Source organism: Podarcis raffonei, chromosome 11 (genome assembly GCF_027172205.1).
Source record: "Podarcis raffonei isolate rPodRaf1 chromosome 11, rPodRaf1.pri, whole genome shotgun sequence".
Lineage (NCBI taxonomy): Eukaryota > Metazoa > Chordata > Lepidosauria > Squamata > Lacertidae > Podarcis > Podarcis raffonei.
In genome coordinates this window covers 30,445,746-30,462,074 of record NC_070612.1, presented here as the reverse complement: position 1 = coordinate 30,462,074, position 16,329 = coordinate 30,445,746, and the positions used below count along the sequence as shown (strand labels likewise).

Below are 16,329 nucleotides of genomic sequence, written 5' to 3'. Positions count from 1 at the left end.
CTTCACATGGGTTTTCTGCTGAAGTTACATGAAACTGAACATTTGTGTGAAGTTCTATTTGTGGGAGAGTTTTAACAGTGTGGCTTGTGTTCTTTTCAGCTGACTTCATGCCAATTTTAGGAACCAACCTTAACCCAGAGTTCATTTCTGTCTGTAACAATGCCACGTGGGCAATTGGAGAAATTTCTATTCAGATGGGTAAGGTTTGCTTCTTTAAAGTTATAGTTTGGATTTTGTATGGTATAGATTAAATTTTTTACCAGTTGTAAATTCTGGTGTTCAATTGCACTTATGTACCTGTTATGAAAGCATATGTTCAGGTTTTTAATGAACTGTTTTATGTGTTTTTTTCTTTCTTTCTAGGTATAGAGATGCAGCCTTATATTCCTATGGTCTTGCACCAGCTTGTAGAAATCATTAACAGACCCAACACACCAAAGACTTTGTTAGAAAACACAGGTACCCTACAACTGAACTCTTTGCAGTGAATAAAGTTATGCAGATGTCTGTTTGTAAACCAGACTATTCAGAGAGTCGTAGGTAAACTGCATCAGTTTTAAAGCAAAAGCAACTCAGTTTGGATGGTGTTGCAAACCTCAGCCTTGTAATTAAGTGTCAAATTAAACAGATTTAATTTTCAATTAGCAGATGCTATTGATTAAGGACTTAAACGTAGCATAGAATTTGACATCCTTTTTTGTATAAATTGTATGTGTGTTCTGTGCACATAGCTAATTTACAGAAGCCTTCTAACTATAGCTGGCAAGAGGATGCAAGCAAACTGCTATTAAAAAAAAAGTAGCTGACTATCATATATTTATATCTTGCTAACTTGTTACATAGTTTATTAAATATAGCATGCTCTTAAATGGAGACCTTAGAAATTGCAGATTGGTTGAAGATTAAAAGACCCTTTAAAATTGAGTTTGAGGCTTGTTCTGTGCTAGTAGAAAGCATGTTCTGTGTGTGTTTCTTTTTTTCTTTTTTAAAAGAGCTTTTCATTTTCTGAAAAATGCTAATTGTCATCTCTGACTATCTCTGTCTGCACTGTAATCTGATACCAGTGATACTAAGCCTATGAATGCAGATTTATAGTTACAGTCTGAAGTGAAAATGAATGGTTACCAGAATTTCAGTCTAGACATTGATAACTTGGCCATTGCCTTCACGGCTGTGGGTGGGAGTCAGGTTATATTCTGTGCATGTTTGTTAAATATCTAGCAATGAGTGCAAAGACTGTAACTGTATATTTTATGTTAAACTGGAAGATAAGCTACATGGTAATTTGGCACATTATGTACTGCACTATTCACAGTACGTTTGCAAACACATGATGTGTCTTGTGGAACAACTCTTTTAGATCAAAGAGGTCTCCTGGCAGTAACTGGGGGTGACACCTATACATTTTCTTTATGGTCATTGGTACACCTGTAGTGCTTGCTTTTTACACAGTGCAGAAGTTAAGAGACATTTGATCCCTCACCATAACTTCTAAATATTAGTTGTAAATACCCAAAAGGCTGATACTACAGATAAATGTTGAATGTGTTGTACTTTAGGTTTGTTGTGGGATATTCTGGTCTATACTGTAGGATGTTGTCATACTTGAAATCTCAATGCAGATCTACCATCGATCTACCAAAACTAGCACCTTTTAACATTATAGTGCTTTTCCTAATTGACTTCTTATGTTGAATGGTTGCTTAAGAAATGAACTCTGTAAGAGTATTTGCCAAAAATTATAGGCTTTGTGGTCTAAATTCCACTCTGTATTCTCAACCAGTACATCATTTCCATTATTCTCTAAATAATGGGAATATAATTCTAATGGGAATTGAATGAGTGTTGTGGCAAAATCATACAGAAAACCTTGTAGCCCATAGCATTGGAAGTGATCTCAAAGGTCATGTAGGTCAGTCCCTTGCTGACACAGGAAATCCACTACTATAACATCCCTAGTTAATGGTCGGATAGGAATTGATAATATTAGAGTCTGATTCATGTATAGCACAATAAATAATTGGAAAACAAAGCCACAAATTTTCTTTTAGCCGTATTAATTGTGATTCCATTTTATAGTGTTGGTATATCCTACACCAAATCTCATAGTGAAAAGAGCATCATCTGCTTTATTGCATGTGTTCATGAGATTGTTCACAAATGCCTGTTCTGGAGTGTTGCACAATGTCTTTTAAGCATAGGCTTCTCTGCTTCATATGAATCTGCTGGATTTTAGTATTCATGTAGTTTGCTTCAAATAATCCTTAAACATACCCACACTCTCCCTTTTCTGAAGAATTACTCTGCGAGTTGAGAGAACACCATTAAAGCCACACAGGGTCACCGTCCAAGCAGTCTCTTCACATGAACGGCCAGGTGCCTGACAGATCAGTTCACACTGAACAGATCCCTTCATATTTATGCAGGATCTTTGACTCCAGAGATTAATTCTGGCAATTGTTGAATCGTTAGATAATAAAATCAAAAGCTGCCTTATCTTGTAATGAAAAGCTAATACAGATACAACCCCTGGTTCCTGCTGAATTTAGCTTTTATCTTTAAAAGAATTCTTTGAGCGTTATGAATAGAATTCCATTTTCCCCCTGGAAAATTGTAAATTTTAAAAGTTTATGTTACTTTGATTTTAAAATTAAGACCTGCCGTTTAAAATTTAATTACAAATAGTATTCTTTCAAGGAAGCCAAGTAGCTGTGGGTTTTTAACCCTGAGAAATGGGCTAGCAACTCAGTGTAATAAATAACAGTGACTTGTTACTAAAGGTGACTCAAAATACCTTTTGATTAAATAGCGTTGTCACAGTTTGAACCATATTATTTAGACTGAGCATTTGGATTTTAATTTGTGCTTTTGGTGTTCTCTCATTCGCTTAATTCCTTTCCCCCTCCTCCAAATAGTATGCCACATTTGCTACCCCTTATTTTTAGGGGTGGTAATGAACAGCACTGGTGAAATCTTATGTTATTATCATACACAGGTTCTGTTGGTTTCTGTTTCTGAGTTATTTGTTGTTTTTTCTTTATTTTTCTCCTTCCCCCCTCATTTGCTCATGTCTTGGTTGGCGTTTGGTGGTGTATAACCGTGATTGCGTTACCTTAGCAATAACAATTGGTCGTCTTGGTTACGTTTGTCCTCAAGAGGTGGCCCCCATGCTACAGCAGTTTATAAGACCCTGGTGTGTATTATTCAATCTTTTTTTTATTCATTTTTTCTTCACTTTCTTCTTTCTTTCTTTCTTCCTTTCTTTCTTTCCTCTCTCTATCTCACTTCTAGATATACTTTTCAGTTGGTTACAAAAATCACTATTCTTAATCATTGCCAACCATGTGACTAATCTTGTCCTATCAGGTTTGTGAGTTTTTTTAGCAGTACCGTCATGTATATATTTCATGTTGTGGCTAACAACTAATTAATGCATGGGATAAGATTGTCACATGCTTGATGTGTTAAAGCTTGATTATTAAAAAGCATTTTAAAAAATCCACCAGTATGATTATGTGCATGCAAATAGCATAAAACGTTAAAACATCGCATTACATTACTTCAAACTCATTTGCGATTTGACTTGCTGTCTGAAATATATGTTTATAAACTTGTACCAAAATAGCTTGCTTGCTGCTGCTGTAAACAAGTGAGAGATGTTCTGTTCCTGGTATTTGATAGACTTCATACTGTGGCAGTATATGCTGCTTTTAGCAATGAAAGCTAATAATGATACAATGCAGAAAATAGATAGAGGTATTTAATGGAATATAGGTCACTTGTGCACTACAAGAAAGAATTTGAAATTGGCTGATCTGGCATCTATAAAATTCTATGGGTTTCAAATCAGGTAGAAAGTGTACAAAGTAGGGCTACAAAGTAAGAAACCTGACATGTGCTGCATAGTCCTTAAGCTTCATTGGGACACTTATTCCATCAAATACAATACCAGCTAAAGTTGGATGCAGAGATTAATCTAACCCTTTGTTCTTTGTTTTAATAGGTGCACCTCTCTCAGAAACATAAGGGATAATGAAGAAAAAGATTCAGCATTCCGTGGAATTTGTACCATGATCACCGTCAATCCAAGTGGAGTAGTCCAAGTAAGTCTTGTCTTGGTCTTGACTGGCTTAGATGAACACATTGCCCCATTGGCTGCAGATAAGAATTGAGGTGGTGGTGTGTTTTTCAAGGAAAAAATCAAGACACATACTGCCCAAAGTACTGTAGCAACAATGCTGGGAGACATTAAAAAGTGAGGATCAGAGATTGGTAGGACCTTTTAAGCCAGACGTGTGGTCTAAAATTTGATCCTCTGCCCCATGTTACATCATCTTATTTAGATACCAGATTTAAACTCTGCATATGGGATGAAACCAATGGTGTTCACACACAAGCTGAAGGGGCTTCTCCTTGCACAGTGGGACTTCACTTTCCTTTCCTCCCCACTGCAGTAACTTGCACACACCCAAAATCTGTTTTAAGGACTGGGAGACTATCCAGAACAAATTTTGAAGGAGGCAAAGTGGTGGTCCTATCGCAGAACTGCACTCACATAGTGTTGGATCAAACCAATAATGATTCTCCAAAATGCCTCAGGAAGCTACCCCCTCTTAATTCTGTTACTCATGGTAGCCACTTTTGGAAAAATAAGAAACTGCCCAAAGTACTTTCATAGAGTGGATAAGATCTCCATTCAGTTGAAGATTATGTCATATCCTAGATAAGCAGATAGTATTCTTGGCTCTGCATAAACGTTTTGCAAAAATTAATTTCTGGAATTCTGCTCTGCCTTTATTTTATTGAGGTATTGTTTGGCCGACATGTATTCAAATCCCTTTTTGAATAACAGTTCTTAGATTATTGGCAGACTAGAATACCTGTAAGCAAGAACTAGATAGTGTGACTGTCAGCACCTTTATTTCTATCACTTTGTTGCCACATACATACATACATACATACATGTTTGTCCCAGTTGGCTTCAAATAACATCAAGTGTTGGTCTGTTTCACTGTGGATTGGTCACTGCAAAATACATTGTTAATGGCTTGGTCTGAGTATATACTATTTCAAATACCAGAATTGAAAATGGGCACTTCAAAATGTTAGTGTGATTTAGTGATATGATGATGTGTTGTTTTCTCTTTAGAATGATGAGTAAAACTCAAGAAAGCTGGAGTTGTAGTATTTAAAATCTTATGTTTTGCATTCTTCAGACCAGCTTCTAATAGGAATAAATTTGATGCAGAAGGTAGAACTTCAGGAAACCTTTTTTGGGAGGTCAAAATATCCCCCCCACCCCCATGACAGCTGCTTTTTAAGAAGTGGTGGAAACAGTGGAAGTTCAAATTGTGAAACTCCTGCTTCCTCCTCCAGTGGGGTCAAACTAGATGCTAAGTTCAGTTCTAAAAACATTTATTGCTTACCTATTCTTTTACCATCAATGGGACTTGCTTCCAGATCAAGTGCTACAAAGAGGAACCCTGCACATTTCTCACAGTTGATCATTTTAACCTTCTTAACTAACTCCATTCTCCTGACCCAAGCCCCTGCCTGTGTTTCACAATTCACATGAAGTTCTTGGAGTTACTGTCTGGAGCCCAGCCACCCATTTGAATGCTTATACAGATCACAGATTTGTTATTGAAATCATTGCTGCTGTTCCCTATAAAAAACATACAGGAGAAGGAATTTGACATAGGTGCAAAAGGCTTCAGAATTTTTATTGTATATAATAAAATGTTTGATGGAGAAACTATAAAATGTAGATATAGGCCTCATCTGCACTATACTTTTAAAGCAGTATCATACCACTTTAAAGTCATGACTTCCTCCAAATAATCATCAAAACTAGTTTGTTACGGGTTCTGAGAGTTGTAAGGAGGCTCCTGGTCCCCTCACAGAGTTAAAATTCTCTGAGTGGTTAAACAGGGAATTTCTGAGGAAACTGGGAATTGTAGTTCTCAGCACTCTTCACAAACTGCAGTTCCCAGGATTCTGTGGGAGGGAAGTCAGGGCGATTTAAATGGTATAATAGCACTATAAATGTATAGTGCAGATAGGTTCCTAGAATTTAATTACATTGATATTTCTGTGCAGAATCTGTCCATTTATAAGTACTCATCTCTAATTTGCACATTTTGAAAACATTTGCAGGACTTTATATTTTTTTGTGATGCTGTTGCATCATGGATTAGCCCAAAAGATGATCTTCGAGACATGTTCTGTAAGGTAATGAGTTATTTCACATTTTTTGTTTCATGGGGCTGTATTATTAGAACATGTGAAGTTAGAGTGTACTTAAAGTGGCACAAAAAGAAGGTACCTCGCAAGACGAATGCCTCGCAAGACGGAAAACTCGCAAGAAGAAAGAGTTTTCCGTTTTTCGAAGTGCTTCGCCAGACGAATTTCCCTATGGGCTTGCTTCGCAAGAAGAAAGCCCATAGGGAAATCTCCGGGGACCTCTTTTAAAATGCTGGCGGTCGGGAGCAAAGACTTTTGCCCACCGCCGGCCTTCAGAAGAGGTCCTGGACCTCTTCTGAAGGCCGGCGGGGGGCAAAAGTCTTTGCTCCCCCCCGCCTGCCTTCCCGGGACAGCGGAGACTTCTCCGCTGTCCCAGGGCGATCTTAAAATGCTGGCGGGCGGCAGCGAAGCCCTCCTGTCCCCGGAGCTTGCGGGGCGGGAGGTGGGGAGAAGGGCTTTTCTTCCCACCGCCAGCCTTCAGAACAGCCTTCTGAAGGCTGGCGGTGGGAAGAAAAGCCCTTGTCCCGCCCCCCCCCAGCCTTCAGAAGAGGTTCGGGGGACAGACTGTCCCCGGACCTGGTCTGAAGGCGGTTTCCATAGGAACGCATTAATTGATTTTCAGTGCATTCCTATGGGAAACCGTGCTTCGCAAGACAAAAAACTCACAAGAAGAAAAAACTCGCGGAACGAATGAATTTCGTCTTGCGAGGTACCACTGTAGCCTACTCTGGTGTTCTGAAAAATTGCTCTACAGTATTTCTATCTGAGCATTCATAGTTAGTGGTGAACTCATTATGATGTCCAACAGCCTGATAACTCCTTCCAGAAACTAAGAATTGTTAACGCACACAGTTCCATCGCTACCCCCCTTGATCTTTTCTAAGTAAAACAGCTGGAGAATGGAATGTGTGTGCAAGAAGAGATGAATATATGCCTAGAATCTAGGGCTTTTTGATGGAAGGAATATAGTAAATCACATAAATTTGTGGCATAAATAGAACTCATTTTTTAAAAAAACAAGTTTTGGATCTAGTATGTGACTTTTTGCAAACACTGTAACCATTATCAATGTGCATCTAGTTTTTCTGTTATCAGATGGTCACTCTTCTAAGGCTTTTAATTCAGTTGCTCTTTGAAGAAAACATTTAACTTTCTGCTCCCCTTTAGATCCTTCATGGATTTAAAAATCAAGTTGGAGATGAAAATTGGAGGCGTTTCTCTGACCAGTTTCCTGTTCCCTTAAAAGAACGCCTTGCAGCTTACTATGGAGTTTAACCTAAAGTATTCAAGCTGCAGTACCATAATGAGGGGTAAGCTGGGTTGACTTTCAAAGCTCCTCCCTTTTTCCAGTGCATGAACTGTTCTGTGTTGTGTATGTTGACTGGTGGATAAGCTGAAGTTTTAACCTCCCTCAAATAACCACAACTCTTCCCCTATTTAGCAACAGCTAATGGAGGAGACTCATTTAGTAGATTTTGTTTGTTTATTTACTCCAGGGCTGGGAACCTTTTTGGCCCCACTTATCAGAATGGCGTTGCTCATCTGCCTTCCAAACACCCAAGTGTTGCTGTCAGTTTCTGAGAGGGAGAGGTGGGGAGCTCAGCATAGTGTGGGCACAACAGGGCAGCTAATCTTGACAACCCTACTGCCTCAATGAGTCACCTGCACCTTGCCTCTCTCTGTAATTGGCAGCGATGGCTGGTGAAGGCAAGTGAGCATCGCTGTACTGCCCCACCAATCACTACTACTTGCAGGCCAAATTGGACACATCACCTAGCATGGCAAAAGAGTTGGTGCTTTGAAGTCCCAAAGTCAGCACTTCAAAGTGCAGCCAAATGGAGCAGGTGCAGGTCCCTTCAGCACCTATAGCAAACAAGATTGGCCACCCCAAGTTCTCAGCTGATGCACAGGTGTACAATCTTCTTTTATACAAAGTTTCAGAAGCTCCCGAGAACTAGCCTGTTGGTGAGCACTTTGGAAGGTGTGCAAGGGGCTTTGCAGGCACTGCCGATCACCATGCCTGCAAAGCCCCTTTTGGCCGAGCCCCCACCCTTGCCTGCTCCACATTGATATCAGGTGCAGGGTAGGTGAGCATGGCTTGACCAAAATAGCCTCATGGGTCAAATGATAGGCCAAATCTGGCCTGTGGGTTGGAGGTTCCCCAGGTTAATTCCTTCTCATGGAAACATGCCAAAGGCCATAAACTGCTGCAGTAGCATTCTCTTTATTCAGCTAAGCCTATAGCTAGCTTCTCTTCTGCAAGCTTTTTTTGTTGACTTCACATTTTTTTAAATTACCTTATGGAACCCGCCGTACCCTTGCATGGGAACAAAGCAGCCTTCATATATAAAGTGTAAGAGTTGCAGAGATGAAACTACCAACCATTAATGGTCATTACTTGTCCTCTTCCATGGTCTCTTCTGAAGGGTTACTGGTTCTTCCTGCAAAGTCCCACCTCATGGAAGAGAAGCCACACCCCTCATTTACTCCTTGGAGAACTTGGGGTGAAGATCAAGGCTTTTGCAGGAAAGACAGGGACTGTTGCCAAGTGATGAAGGGTTGTTTGCCGCAAGCAAGGAAATAAATTTATGGCATCTTCACATACAATCATTGATAGCAGGGTGACCGTTTGTCCATATCACATGGAATTTGCCCCCTGTCTGTTGGCAGGGGCTGAAATAGAGGGAAATATATCTGATACCTTAATTCTAGTAGTTCTGCATATAGCTTTATAACTATCCTGCTAGAAGTTTTGTCAGTTGCTTGTCTGGGATAAACATCACAATGGTATGAGCTTTCAGTAAAACATCATAGGTGATGTTTTAAGCCCAGAATGATTTAAAGTATGTAGAAGAATCTACTTCAGGAGCTTAGAACCATAGAGTTGGAAGGTACCCCCCTGAGGATCATCTAGTCCAGCCTCCTTCAATATAGGAATCTCAACTACAGCATCCATGGTGGATGGCCATCCAGCCTCAGCATGGTTTCTCTGCTGAGATTTCTTTCGTTAATTCAGCTGGCTTTGGAGTAGAAAGAGGAGAGTACCACCTGCGAAAACTGCTTGTCTTTTGCTAATAAAAAGAAAGTTGAAGGCAAGGAAATGGAACATCACTCTAAATATATTAGTACTGCTGTGACTTTCTCTTGGAGGTTCACATTGGGGAAGGGCCATAGCTTAGTGTAGGCTTCCTCAACCTCGGCCCTCCGGATGTTTTGGCCTACAACTCCCATGATCCCTAGCTAGCAGAACCAGTGGTCAGGGATTATGGGAATTGTAGTCTCAAAACATCTGGAGGGCCAAGGTTGAGGAAGGCTGGCTTAGTGTATGCAGAAGGTCCCAAATTCAATCCTCAGCATCTCCAGATGTTTGGGAATGGCCCTTGGCTGAAACGCTTGTGAATGGCTGTCAGTTGGTGTAGGCAGTACTGAGTTGGATAGACCCTGAAGGTTTGTCTCTGCATAAGGCAGCTTCTTAGGTTTTTAACTTAATCACTTTGCATTTTTGACTATGTATTCAGATCGTGGTGTATTTTGTGATAACATTATTTTAAAACACTTGCTTTCCGAACACTAAATCTGTGACTTGCTTGCTTCTTTCAGGTCCTTCAGTCTGGAAGACTGGGAGGGAGCCTCGACACCCAGGGAAAAAAATGTTACCCTTTACTGGGGGGAAGGGTAAACCAGTAGGGAATACAGTACAATCCCAAGCCTACTGGGAGGGGCGGGAGGGAGGTGTTGCCGTCACTGTATTAAGCCGATGTTGGGAAATGTTTTAACATCTGGAGCTTTTGTGGGTGGAAGTCTGTCTCCTGTTACAACTCTGCACTGGATGTGAAGAAGCTCAATATATATATATAAATATATATTTACAACAGCACATTCTGCAATATTATGGGGAACTGTACCAAAATGAAAACTATAAAATTGAACCATAGAGATATGTAAAGAGGAAATACACTGTGTGGACACGATAAAGAAAACCGAAGGGTAGCGATTGCAGAGAGCAAAAGGTGTGTCGTAATAAGGGGTTTCTGCATTGTTTCATCTTGATGGGATTCCTAGGTGTTGCATGTTAATGAAGAACTAAACAAATGAAGTTAGTACAGTTAAAATAAAGCTTGCTGCCTGTATTAGGAGCAGGCACTTGCAGCGTACAAATTTAAATAACCCCATAATAAAGGTTAACTTGAACAAAATGAAGCAACCTGCAAGATGCCAAATGAGTCACTCCTTTTCATTTTTTTGGGTGGGGGGAGGGGCATTAGAGAAGAAAGGTGAACCTTTTTTTAAAAAAAAATTGAAACTTCAAAGGTAGTGGATATGATTTGATGGTTGTACTTCATTAGATTTAATTTCTAGAGTAAGGCATAATTCTTAATGTGCCGTTTAAGGTTCAGGCATGCATTTTGGATCATAGTGATCAAGCGTATTTTTAGTGGGAAAGTAGCATGCTTGCATCAGAGGGTGAGAGTGGTATACATTTACTTATGTTGCGCCAGTTTTGTGTTGCAGTTTACCAATTCAGTATAGCCCTGCGTTTAAAATTCCTTTTATGATTCTGTGGATTTTATTTTTTCTTAGGAATATAGGTATAAAATACTGTAGTGACAATTAGGCCTCAAAATATCTTTTTAGGATCTGTTAGGATTAAGATTGATATTGTATTGTGTAACCTGCACAATGTGGAAAGCTGATATAGCTGTGCAAAGTATTGCCTCTGTGCTGTCAGTGTAATGTGCTTTCTGCATGGTTATACTAGTGATTTTTATCAAACCTAAAAATGACTTAACATGGTAAGACCTGTTTAAAGGCTACGTAAATGTTAGTTGGCACGTAAAGACAATGGTAGAAAACTGATAACATGATTGCTACATTTCAGTGTTTATTCCCACCCAACGTATTACCTTTCTATAATTTTCTCCTTCGCAAAGTATGATCTTAAGAGATGCATAATTTGGTGGGTGTAAAGCAGGGTATCTACACTGTATTGGCGCATGTTGGTGGCCCTTTGTATCCTAGAGAGGACACAATGGTGCAAGTTAAAAGCTACAGAGTGAAAGTTGGTTTGGATCCTCTTCATTTCATTTGTTTTTAGCTTTTCTGTTTCCCCTCTACTCACTTGTATTCCTGTGAATAAATCCTTGTTAAGTTAACCCTTTACTTTTCTTTCCATGTGTATTTTCTTACGTACTGTGAATGTGAAAACCTAACTGGTACACTTGATCTTGTGTTACTATTTAAAAAAAAAGGAAGTTGTGATTAATTTAGATTGCATAAAGAATATCCCATGATGATAAAGGAAAAATGGAGAGACGATAACTCTGCTGGTCAGAGGCAAAAGCCACACGTTTCCATTTTCCCTTAAGTGCTGCAAAATTAATCTGTGCAAAAAAGAAAAAGAAAAAAAAGCCATAACAGCCGCCTTACATTTTTGCTTCTCATCTTTGCATTGCAAAAACAACTACTGGAAAACTGTTTTTGCAGGGTCTGACTTTGCATGATTTGGTTCTTATAAAGGTTGTTGGATGATTTAGCCATTGCACTGACGTTCAATCTTGTGTGAGTGAATTAAAGAAATCTGGCTTCAAATTTTTGTTTGATGCACGGTAGCATGCATAAATCTTACACATTCCTCTTTTTTTTTCTTTACAAATTTGAGTGGATTAAACATGCTTGAAAATGACCTTTTTAATACATGTCCTATATGAAAGCCTATGAAGAATGGAATTAATGCTACTAGGTCTTGAAATCTACTGGAATAAAACTGCATGTGGTGATCTACTTTAAAATTAACTTGCTGTGTCAGTAGCTACAACTTTTCTTTTGGATGAAAACTGTAGTTGTAGCTTTTCCAACCATCAATTCCTAAGAAAGGAAATCTGAAAATTTATTTAGGGTGAAACTTGCCTTAGACAAGGGTTTGCATTAATCTTTCTGAAGACAGAGCATTAGCCCAAAATTTCTATATGGAATTCTCTAAAACAAACTTATTTGTTTTACCCTTGTGAAGTTGAACTGTTAAGTAGCCACTTACATAAATATATATACATATATATATATAATTTTATTACATGGGTTAATGTAGAAGGAAGTGACTGTTCTACTGTGACTTAGTTGATCAGGCAGAAAAGTAACAAACAAGAAAGCAATATTGTGGTTAAAATGATAATTATTGTTAAGTTCATAGCAAACCAAAACATATTCATTCTGAGTAAAGTATAGCATATTTGCAGAAACCACTTGGGTTAGAATTTGAGATGAGGAGAGCTCTGATAAAACACTAACAATTGTAATTCAACTATATTGCATCATGGGATATATAAAGCATCTTTTCATGTAGTCTTGACAGTTATTTGAATGTTGACTGAATGTTGATACTGGTAGACTTGTGAGTTTGTCTTTGTTACATTCCAGTGTTCTCTGCCTCTTGGCATGCTACAAGCACGGCTTACTAAATCTGCTCCTTACACAGTGAATAAAGTGCTTAGTGTGCGAAACTACAGAAATAGCCGCTGCTAAGTGATGTAGATTTTCTACTTGAATATTTTTGTTGTAGGAACCTCAGGAGGTCAGTGTTTACTGTTTTTATATATGCCTTTGTTTTCATGTCTAAGGCCCCCTTGCTTTGAAGGATTCTAACAGTGAATAAAGCTGCTGGTCAACCTAAGTTGGTAACAGAAAGTGTATTTTAAAACATTTTAAATGCATCTCTTTTGCAGTTAAACTTGTCTAATATTATAGGGTTTTCTAGTGGTACACTTTAACTATTAAGGGAAAGAAGTATCTTAATGTTCATTTCATTTCTTTAAATCTAAGGGGAATGGATACATTTTGTAAGTTTTTTTAAGCTTGATTTGTTTTCTAAATTGGTGTGTAGACATCAGTTATAAGATGTAGATCCTACCTGTTGCACCCTGATGCTTCGGCAAATTCTATTCCTTTAAATGGGACTTGCTTCCAAGTAAGTATGCTGAGGATAGCAGCCATAAAAGGGTGCAGTCATGGCAACATGCATAGAATAATGTTTTCAAATACATAGCCAATGGGATTTTTTAAAAAGAAACATAAAGTAATTTTAGTTTTGTAACAAACACTATTGATACACACTGTGATAATTCTGAATTTTTATTTAGCATTAGCATGAATTACTTAAATATTGTGTAATTTAGATTTATACTACTTGTAAGAGGATTTCCAAAGCTGAAACTTATGTTGCTGTTTGGAGAAGAAATATTCATACTAGTTTTATCTCAGGTAAAATACTCTTCTACCCATTTTGTTCAACTAGAGGCTTCTAATGTGTCTTAAGTGTTCCAGTTTGTCTTTCATATAGGAACTGCCTAATGTCTTAAACTCTCGTATCTAAATTAACTTACTGTGGAACAGCAATGACTGTGCTTCAATATAAGTCACCTATTTTATTCATATTGAATGTATTAACAGAGATTTGTAACATTCTTCTTAAGAGAAGAATGCACCTGCGCAGAATAGCACCTAAAAATCAGCATAAAGAGTGCTTCATATTGTGCAGTGCAAAGGTTAAGTTCCTGATTTTTAAAATTAATTATAACTTGGCATAAATCCTTCTGATATATTTTTCTTGTGTAGATGCCTAGACCTTTTTAGCGTAGTATGTAGAGTCAAAAGAATAACACTTCTTAATGCAGTACTAAGCAGTTAACTTCAGCAGAGATCAGACTGCTGTTGTGAGCTACTGAATACCAAGCAGTAATCTTGTAAGATAATGTTGCTGTTTGCATATGAATTTATTATGTACTGTGTAAGCATTTGGCTGTCTGGGATACTTTAATGTTGAAATGAAAATATAAATAATCTTTACATATTAATACAGTTCTACTCAACACTGCACTCAGTTTCAGATATCTCTTCATTTCAGAACTATGTCCATAGCCCAGTTTTGCTCTTTCTACTTGTCAGAGCAAATGAGGGTTGGACTGTCCTGAATAAAACTTTAATAAGGGCATACATTGCAGCTTTTATTCACTAAGAGAATAAACTAAAAGATACTTAGATCTGTGTGTGCATGACAGGGAAACTAATGGTTAGTTTAGTTTAGTTTTGCTGGACAGATGCACTTCTTACGCAAAACCGTTACTTTGCAAATCTGTTTCAGGACTCATGGTATGTTACCTGCCACGCATGCCACACCTTTACATGTCAGTTCATTTAAGAATGGAGGTCTCTTTTGGATGTGCAAGAAAGCTACAAATCCTTGGCTAATTTTTGAGGGCACTCTCTCCAAAACTTAAGGGCACTCTTTCTTCTCCATGCCCCCCCTCTGGGGAAAAAATAATAATCAAAAGTTCTCTCAATTAATTCCTACCTGTCCTAAAATTAATTGTTAAAGAGTTGGATGTACTAACAATAGTTGAAGTAGCCAGATCTTTCTGCTGACAACTTAGGTTGTATGAGTTATGCTTGAAAGCTTTAAATTGAATGTGTTTTCTGTATGTTAGAATATTCCCTTCAAACATATCCATCCACAACCTCTAAAGCTGTATTGAGTTGATTTTTCCTGTCTGCCTCTGCTAACACAACTTCATTCTAAATAGAATATGGTTTTGATTTTTGATAAGCTGCTGAATTCTAAAGAGTTTTTTGGGGCCACCAAATATTTTGGATCATGCAGAGAATATATATTGTAATGTAGTAATTTTGTATTTACATTTGTATGATGTGACAATAGATGTGAATGTTAATCACTGCTTGACGATGTTAATAAAATTTGTTTAAATATAGATGCTGCACTCTTGATTCTTAAGGGAAAGAGGGCTTCATTCAAGATCATTGGTTTGCTCTAAACTGAATTACATGCTTGTGTTGCTTTCAGTTTCTTTTGAAATTAGGAAGCAGCTGGGCTTGAAGTTTAGTGTGATAGCTAAAAACATTTGCATTCACACATAATGATACATCACGTTTTTGTGAGATGAGAAGGGACAGGACAGAGTCACACTGAGCCTTGTGTTTACATGATCTCCTTTTCATCATTGCCTCCTCACTCCACAAATCTTTCAGTTTCCTTAAACAACTGCTTATTGTGTTGTGCTGATCATGCATTATTATTTGTTCCTGCTGCATATGGTCAGTTTTTGAACAAGCCAACTTAGAACTGTGGGTGTTTAAGGTAGCTTGTTCAAACTAACCATAGATAGGGATAAACCATCATTTGTGGTCTAGGTAGCATGACATGCTGGGGTTTGAGGAAACTGAAAGTAAGCTTTGCCAAAGTTGTGAACCTAGCCATGCAGGAGGAAGAAAGAGATGGGGGAGTGTGAGCCCAAGGCTTGCTGTGGCTTCTTCCTACTCCATGCTTATTTCACTAAAGCATGATTTAGCATGATTTGTGAACACAGCCAATGTGTAGACTTAGTAGTATTGTTTCTTATTTCAATTTGCTTTGGGGGTTTTTTTGTCTTTGTAGCAGCAGCAAACAGACGAAAGCAGTGAGATTTGAAGATGTCACATTAACATGTATTTGAAATCAGACGTCACATTCAGAACAGGAACATATTTAGCCAGTTGAATGTTAAGCTGGTATTTAAACTTCCTTAACATGTTTTCAGTAAAGTGAGAGATTGTGGCTTGTCTAAGATCATCAGAGAACTTGAAGGCAAATGCACTGACAGCATGAACTGTCCTAATGTAAAATGAATTGTGGAGAAGATTGCATGATGTTTGGGGCCAGTTTGTCTTTTTTCTTTCAAACAAAAAAGGGGGAAGGAATCTGTGTCCGGGGTTTAGGTGTCCCATTGTCTTTTTAGTGTTTGCTGCAGAATTTTTCTTCCTTAAAGGTTTATTGGTTTGCTCCCATGGTTTTTAAAAGGGCACAAAACTGACATTAATGCTTGAACTATTATGGAGAAATGGTAGTGGGCCTCTTAAAGAAATCCACAAGCCTCTCTATCCTATGTTTAAACTGGTAGCCTTCTAAAAACAGTAAATAAAGGTGCCAGCACAAAAGACTAAAATGCTAGTGGCCCTTCTGTTCCAACCACCAGGGCTTGAACTGCATACAAGTGGGGACTCGCATATCAGAAGTAACGTCAAGGACACCAGTCACTTTGT

General features: G+C 38.3%; 1 protein-coding gene across 2 annotated transcripts in view; it reads left to right on the top strand.

Moving 5' to 3' along the window:
• Nucleotides 1-15,002, top strand: part of TNPO1 (transportin 1) — a 36,639-nt gene extending 21,637 nt beyond the window's left edge. For both annotated transcript variants that reach the window (XM_053407690.1, XM_053407691.1), the window contains 7 exons: nt 100-198; nt 364-459; nt 3,118-3,193; nt 4,004-4,103; nt 6,157-6,231; nt 7,411-7,553; nt 9,844-15,002. In XM_053407690.1, the coding sequence (XP_053263665.1) occupies nt 100-198; nt 364-459; nt 3,118-3,193; nt 4,004-4,103; nt 6,157-6,231; nt 7,411-7,518 (554 nt within the window). In that variant the 3' untranslated portion in view covers nt 7,519-7,553; nt 9,844-15,002. The remainder of the gene's footprint in view (nt 1-99; nt 199-363; nt 460-3,117; nt 3,194-4,003; nt 4,104-6,156; nt 6,232-7,410; nt 7,554-9,843) is intronic.
• The last annotated feature ends 1,327 nt before the right edge of the window (nt 15,003-16,329 follow it).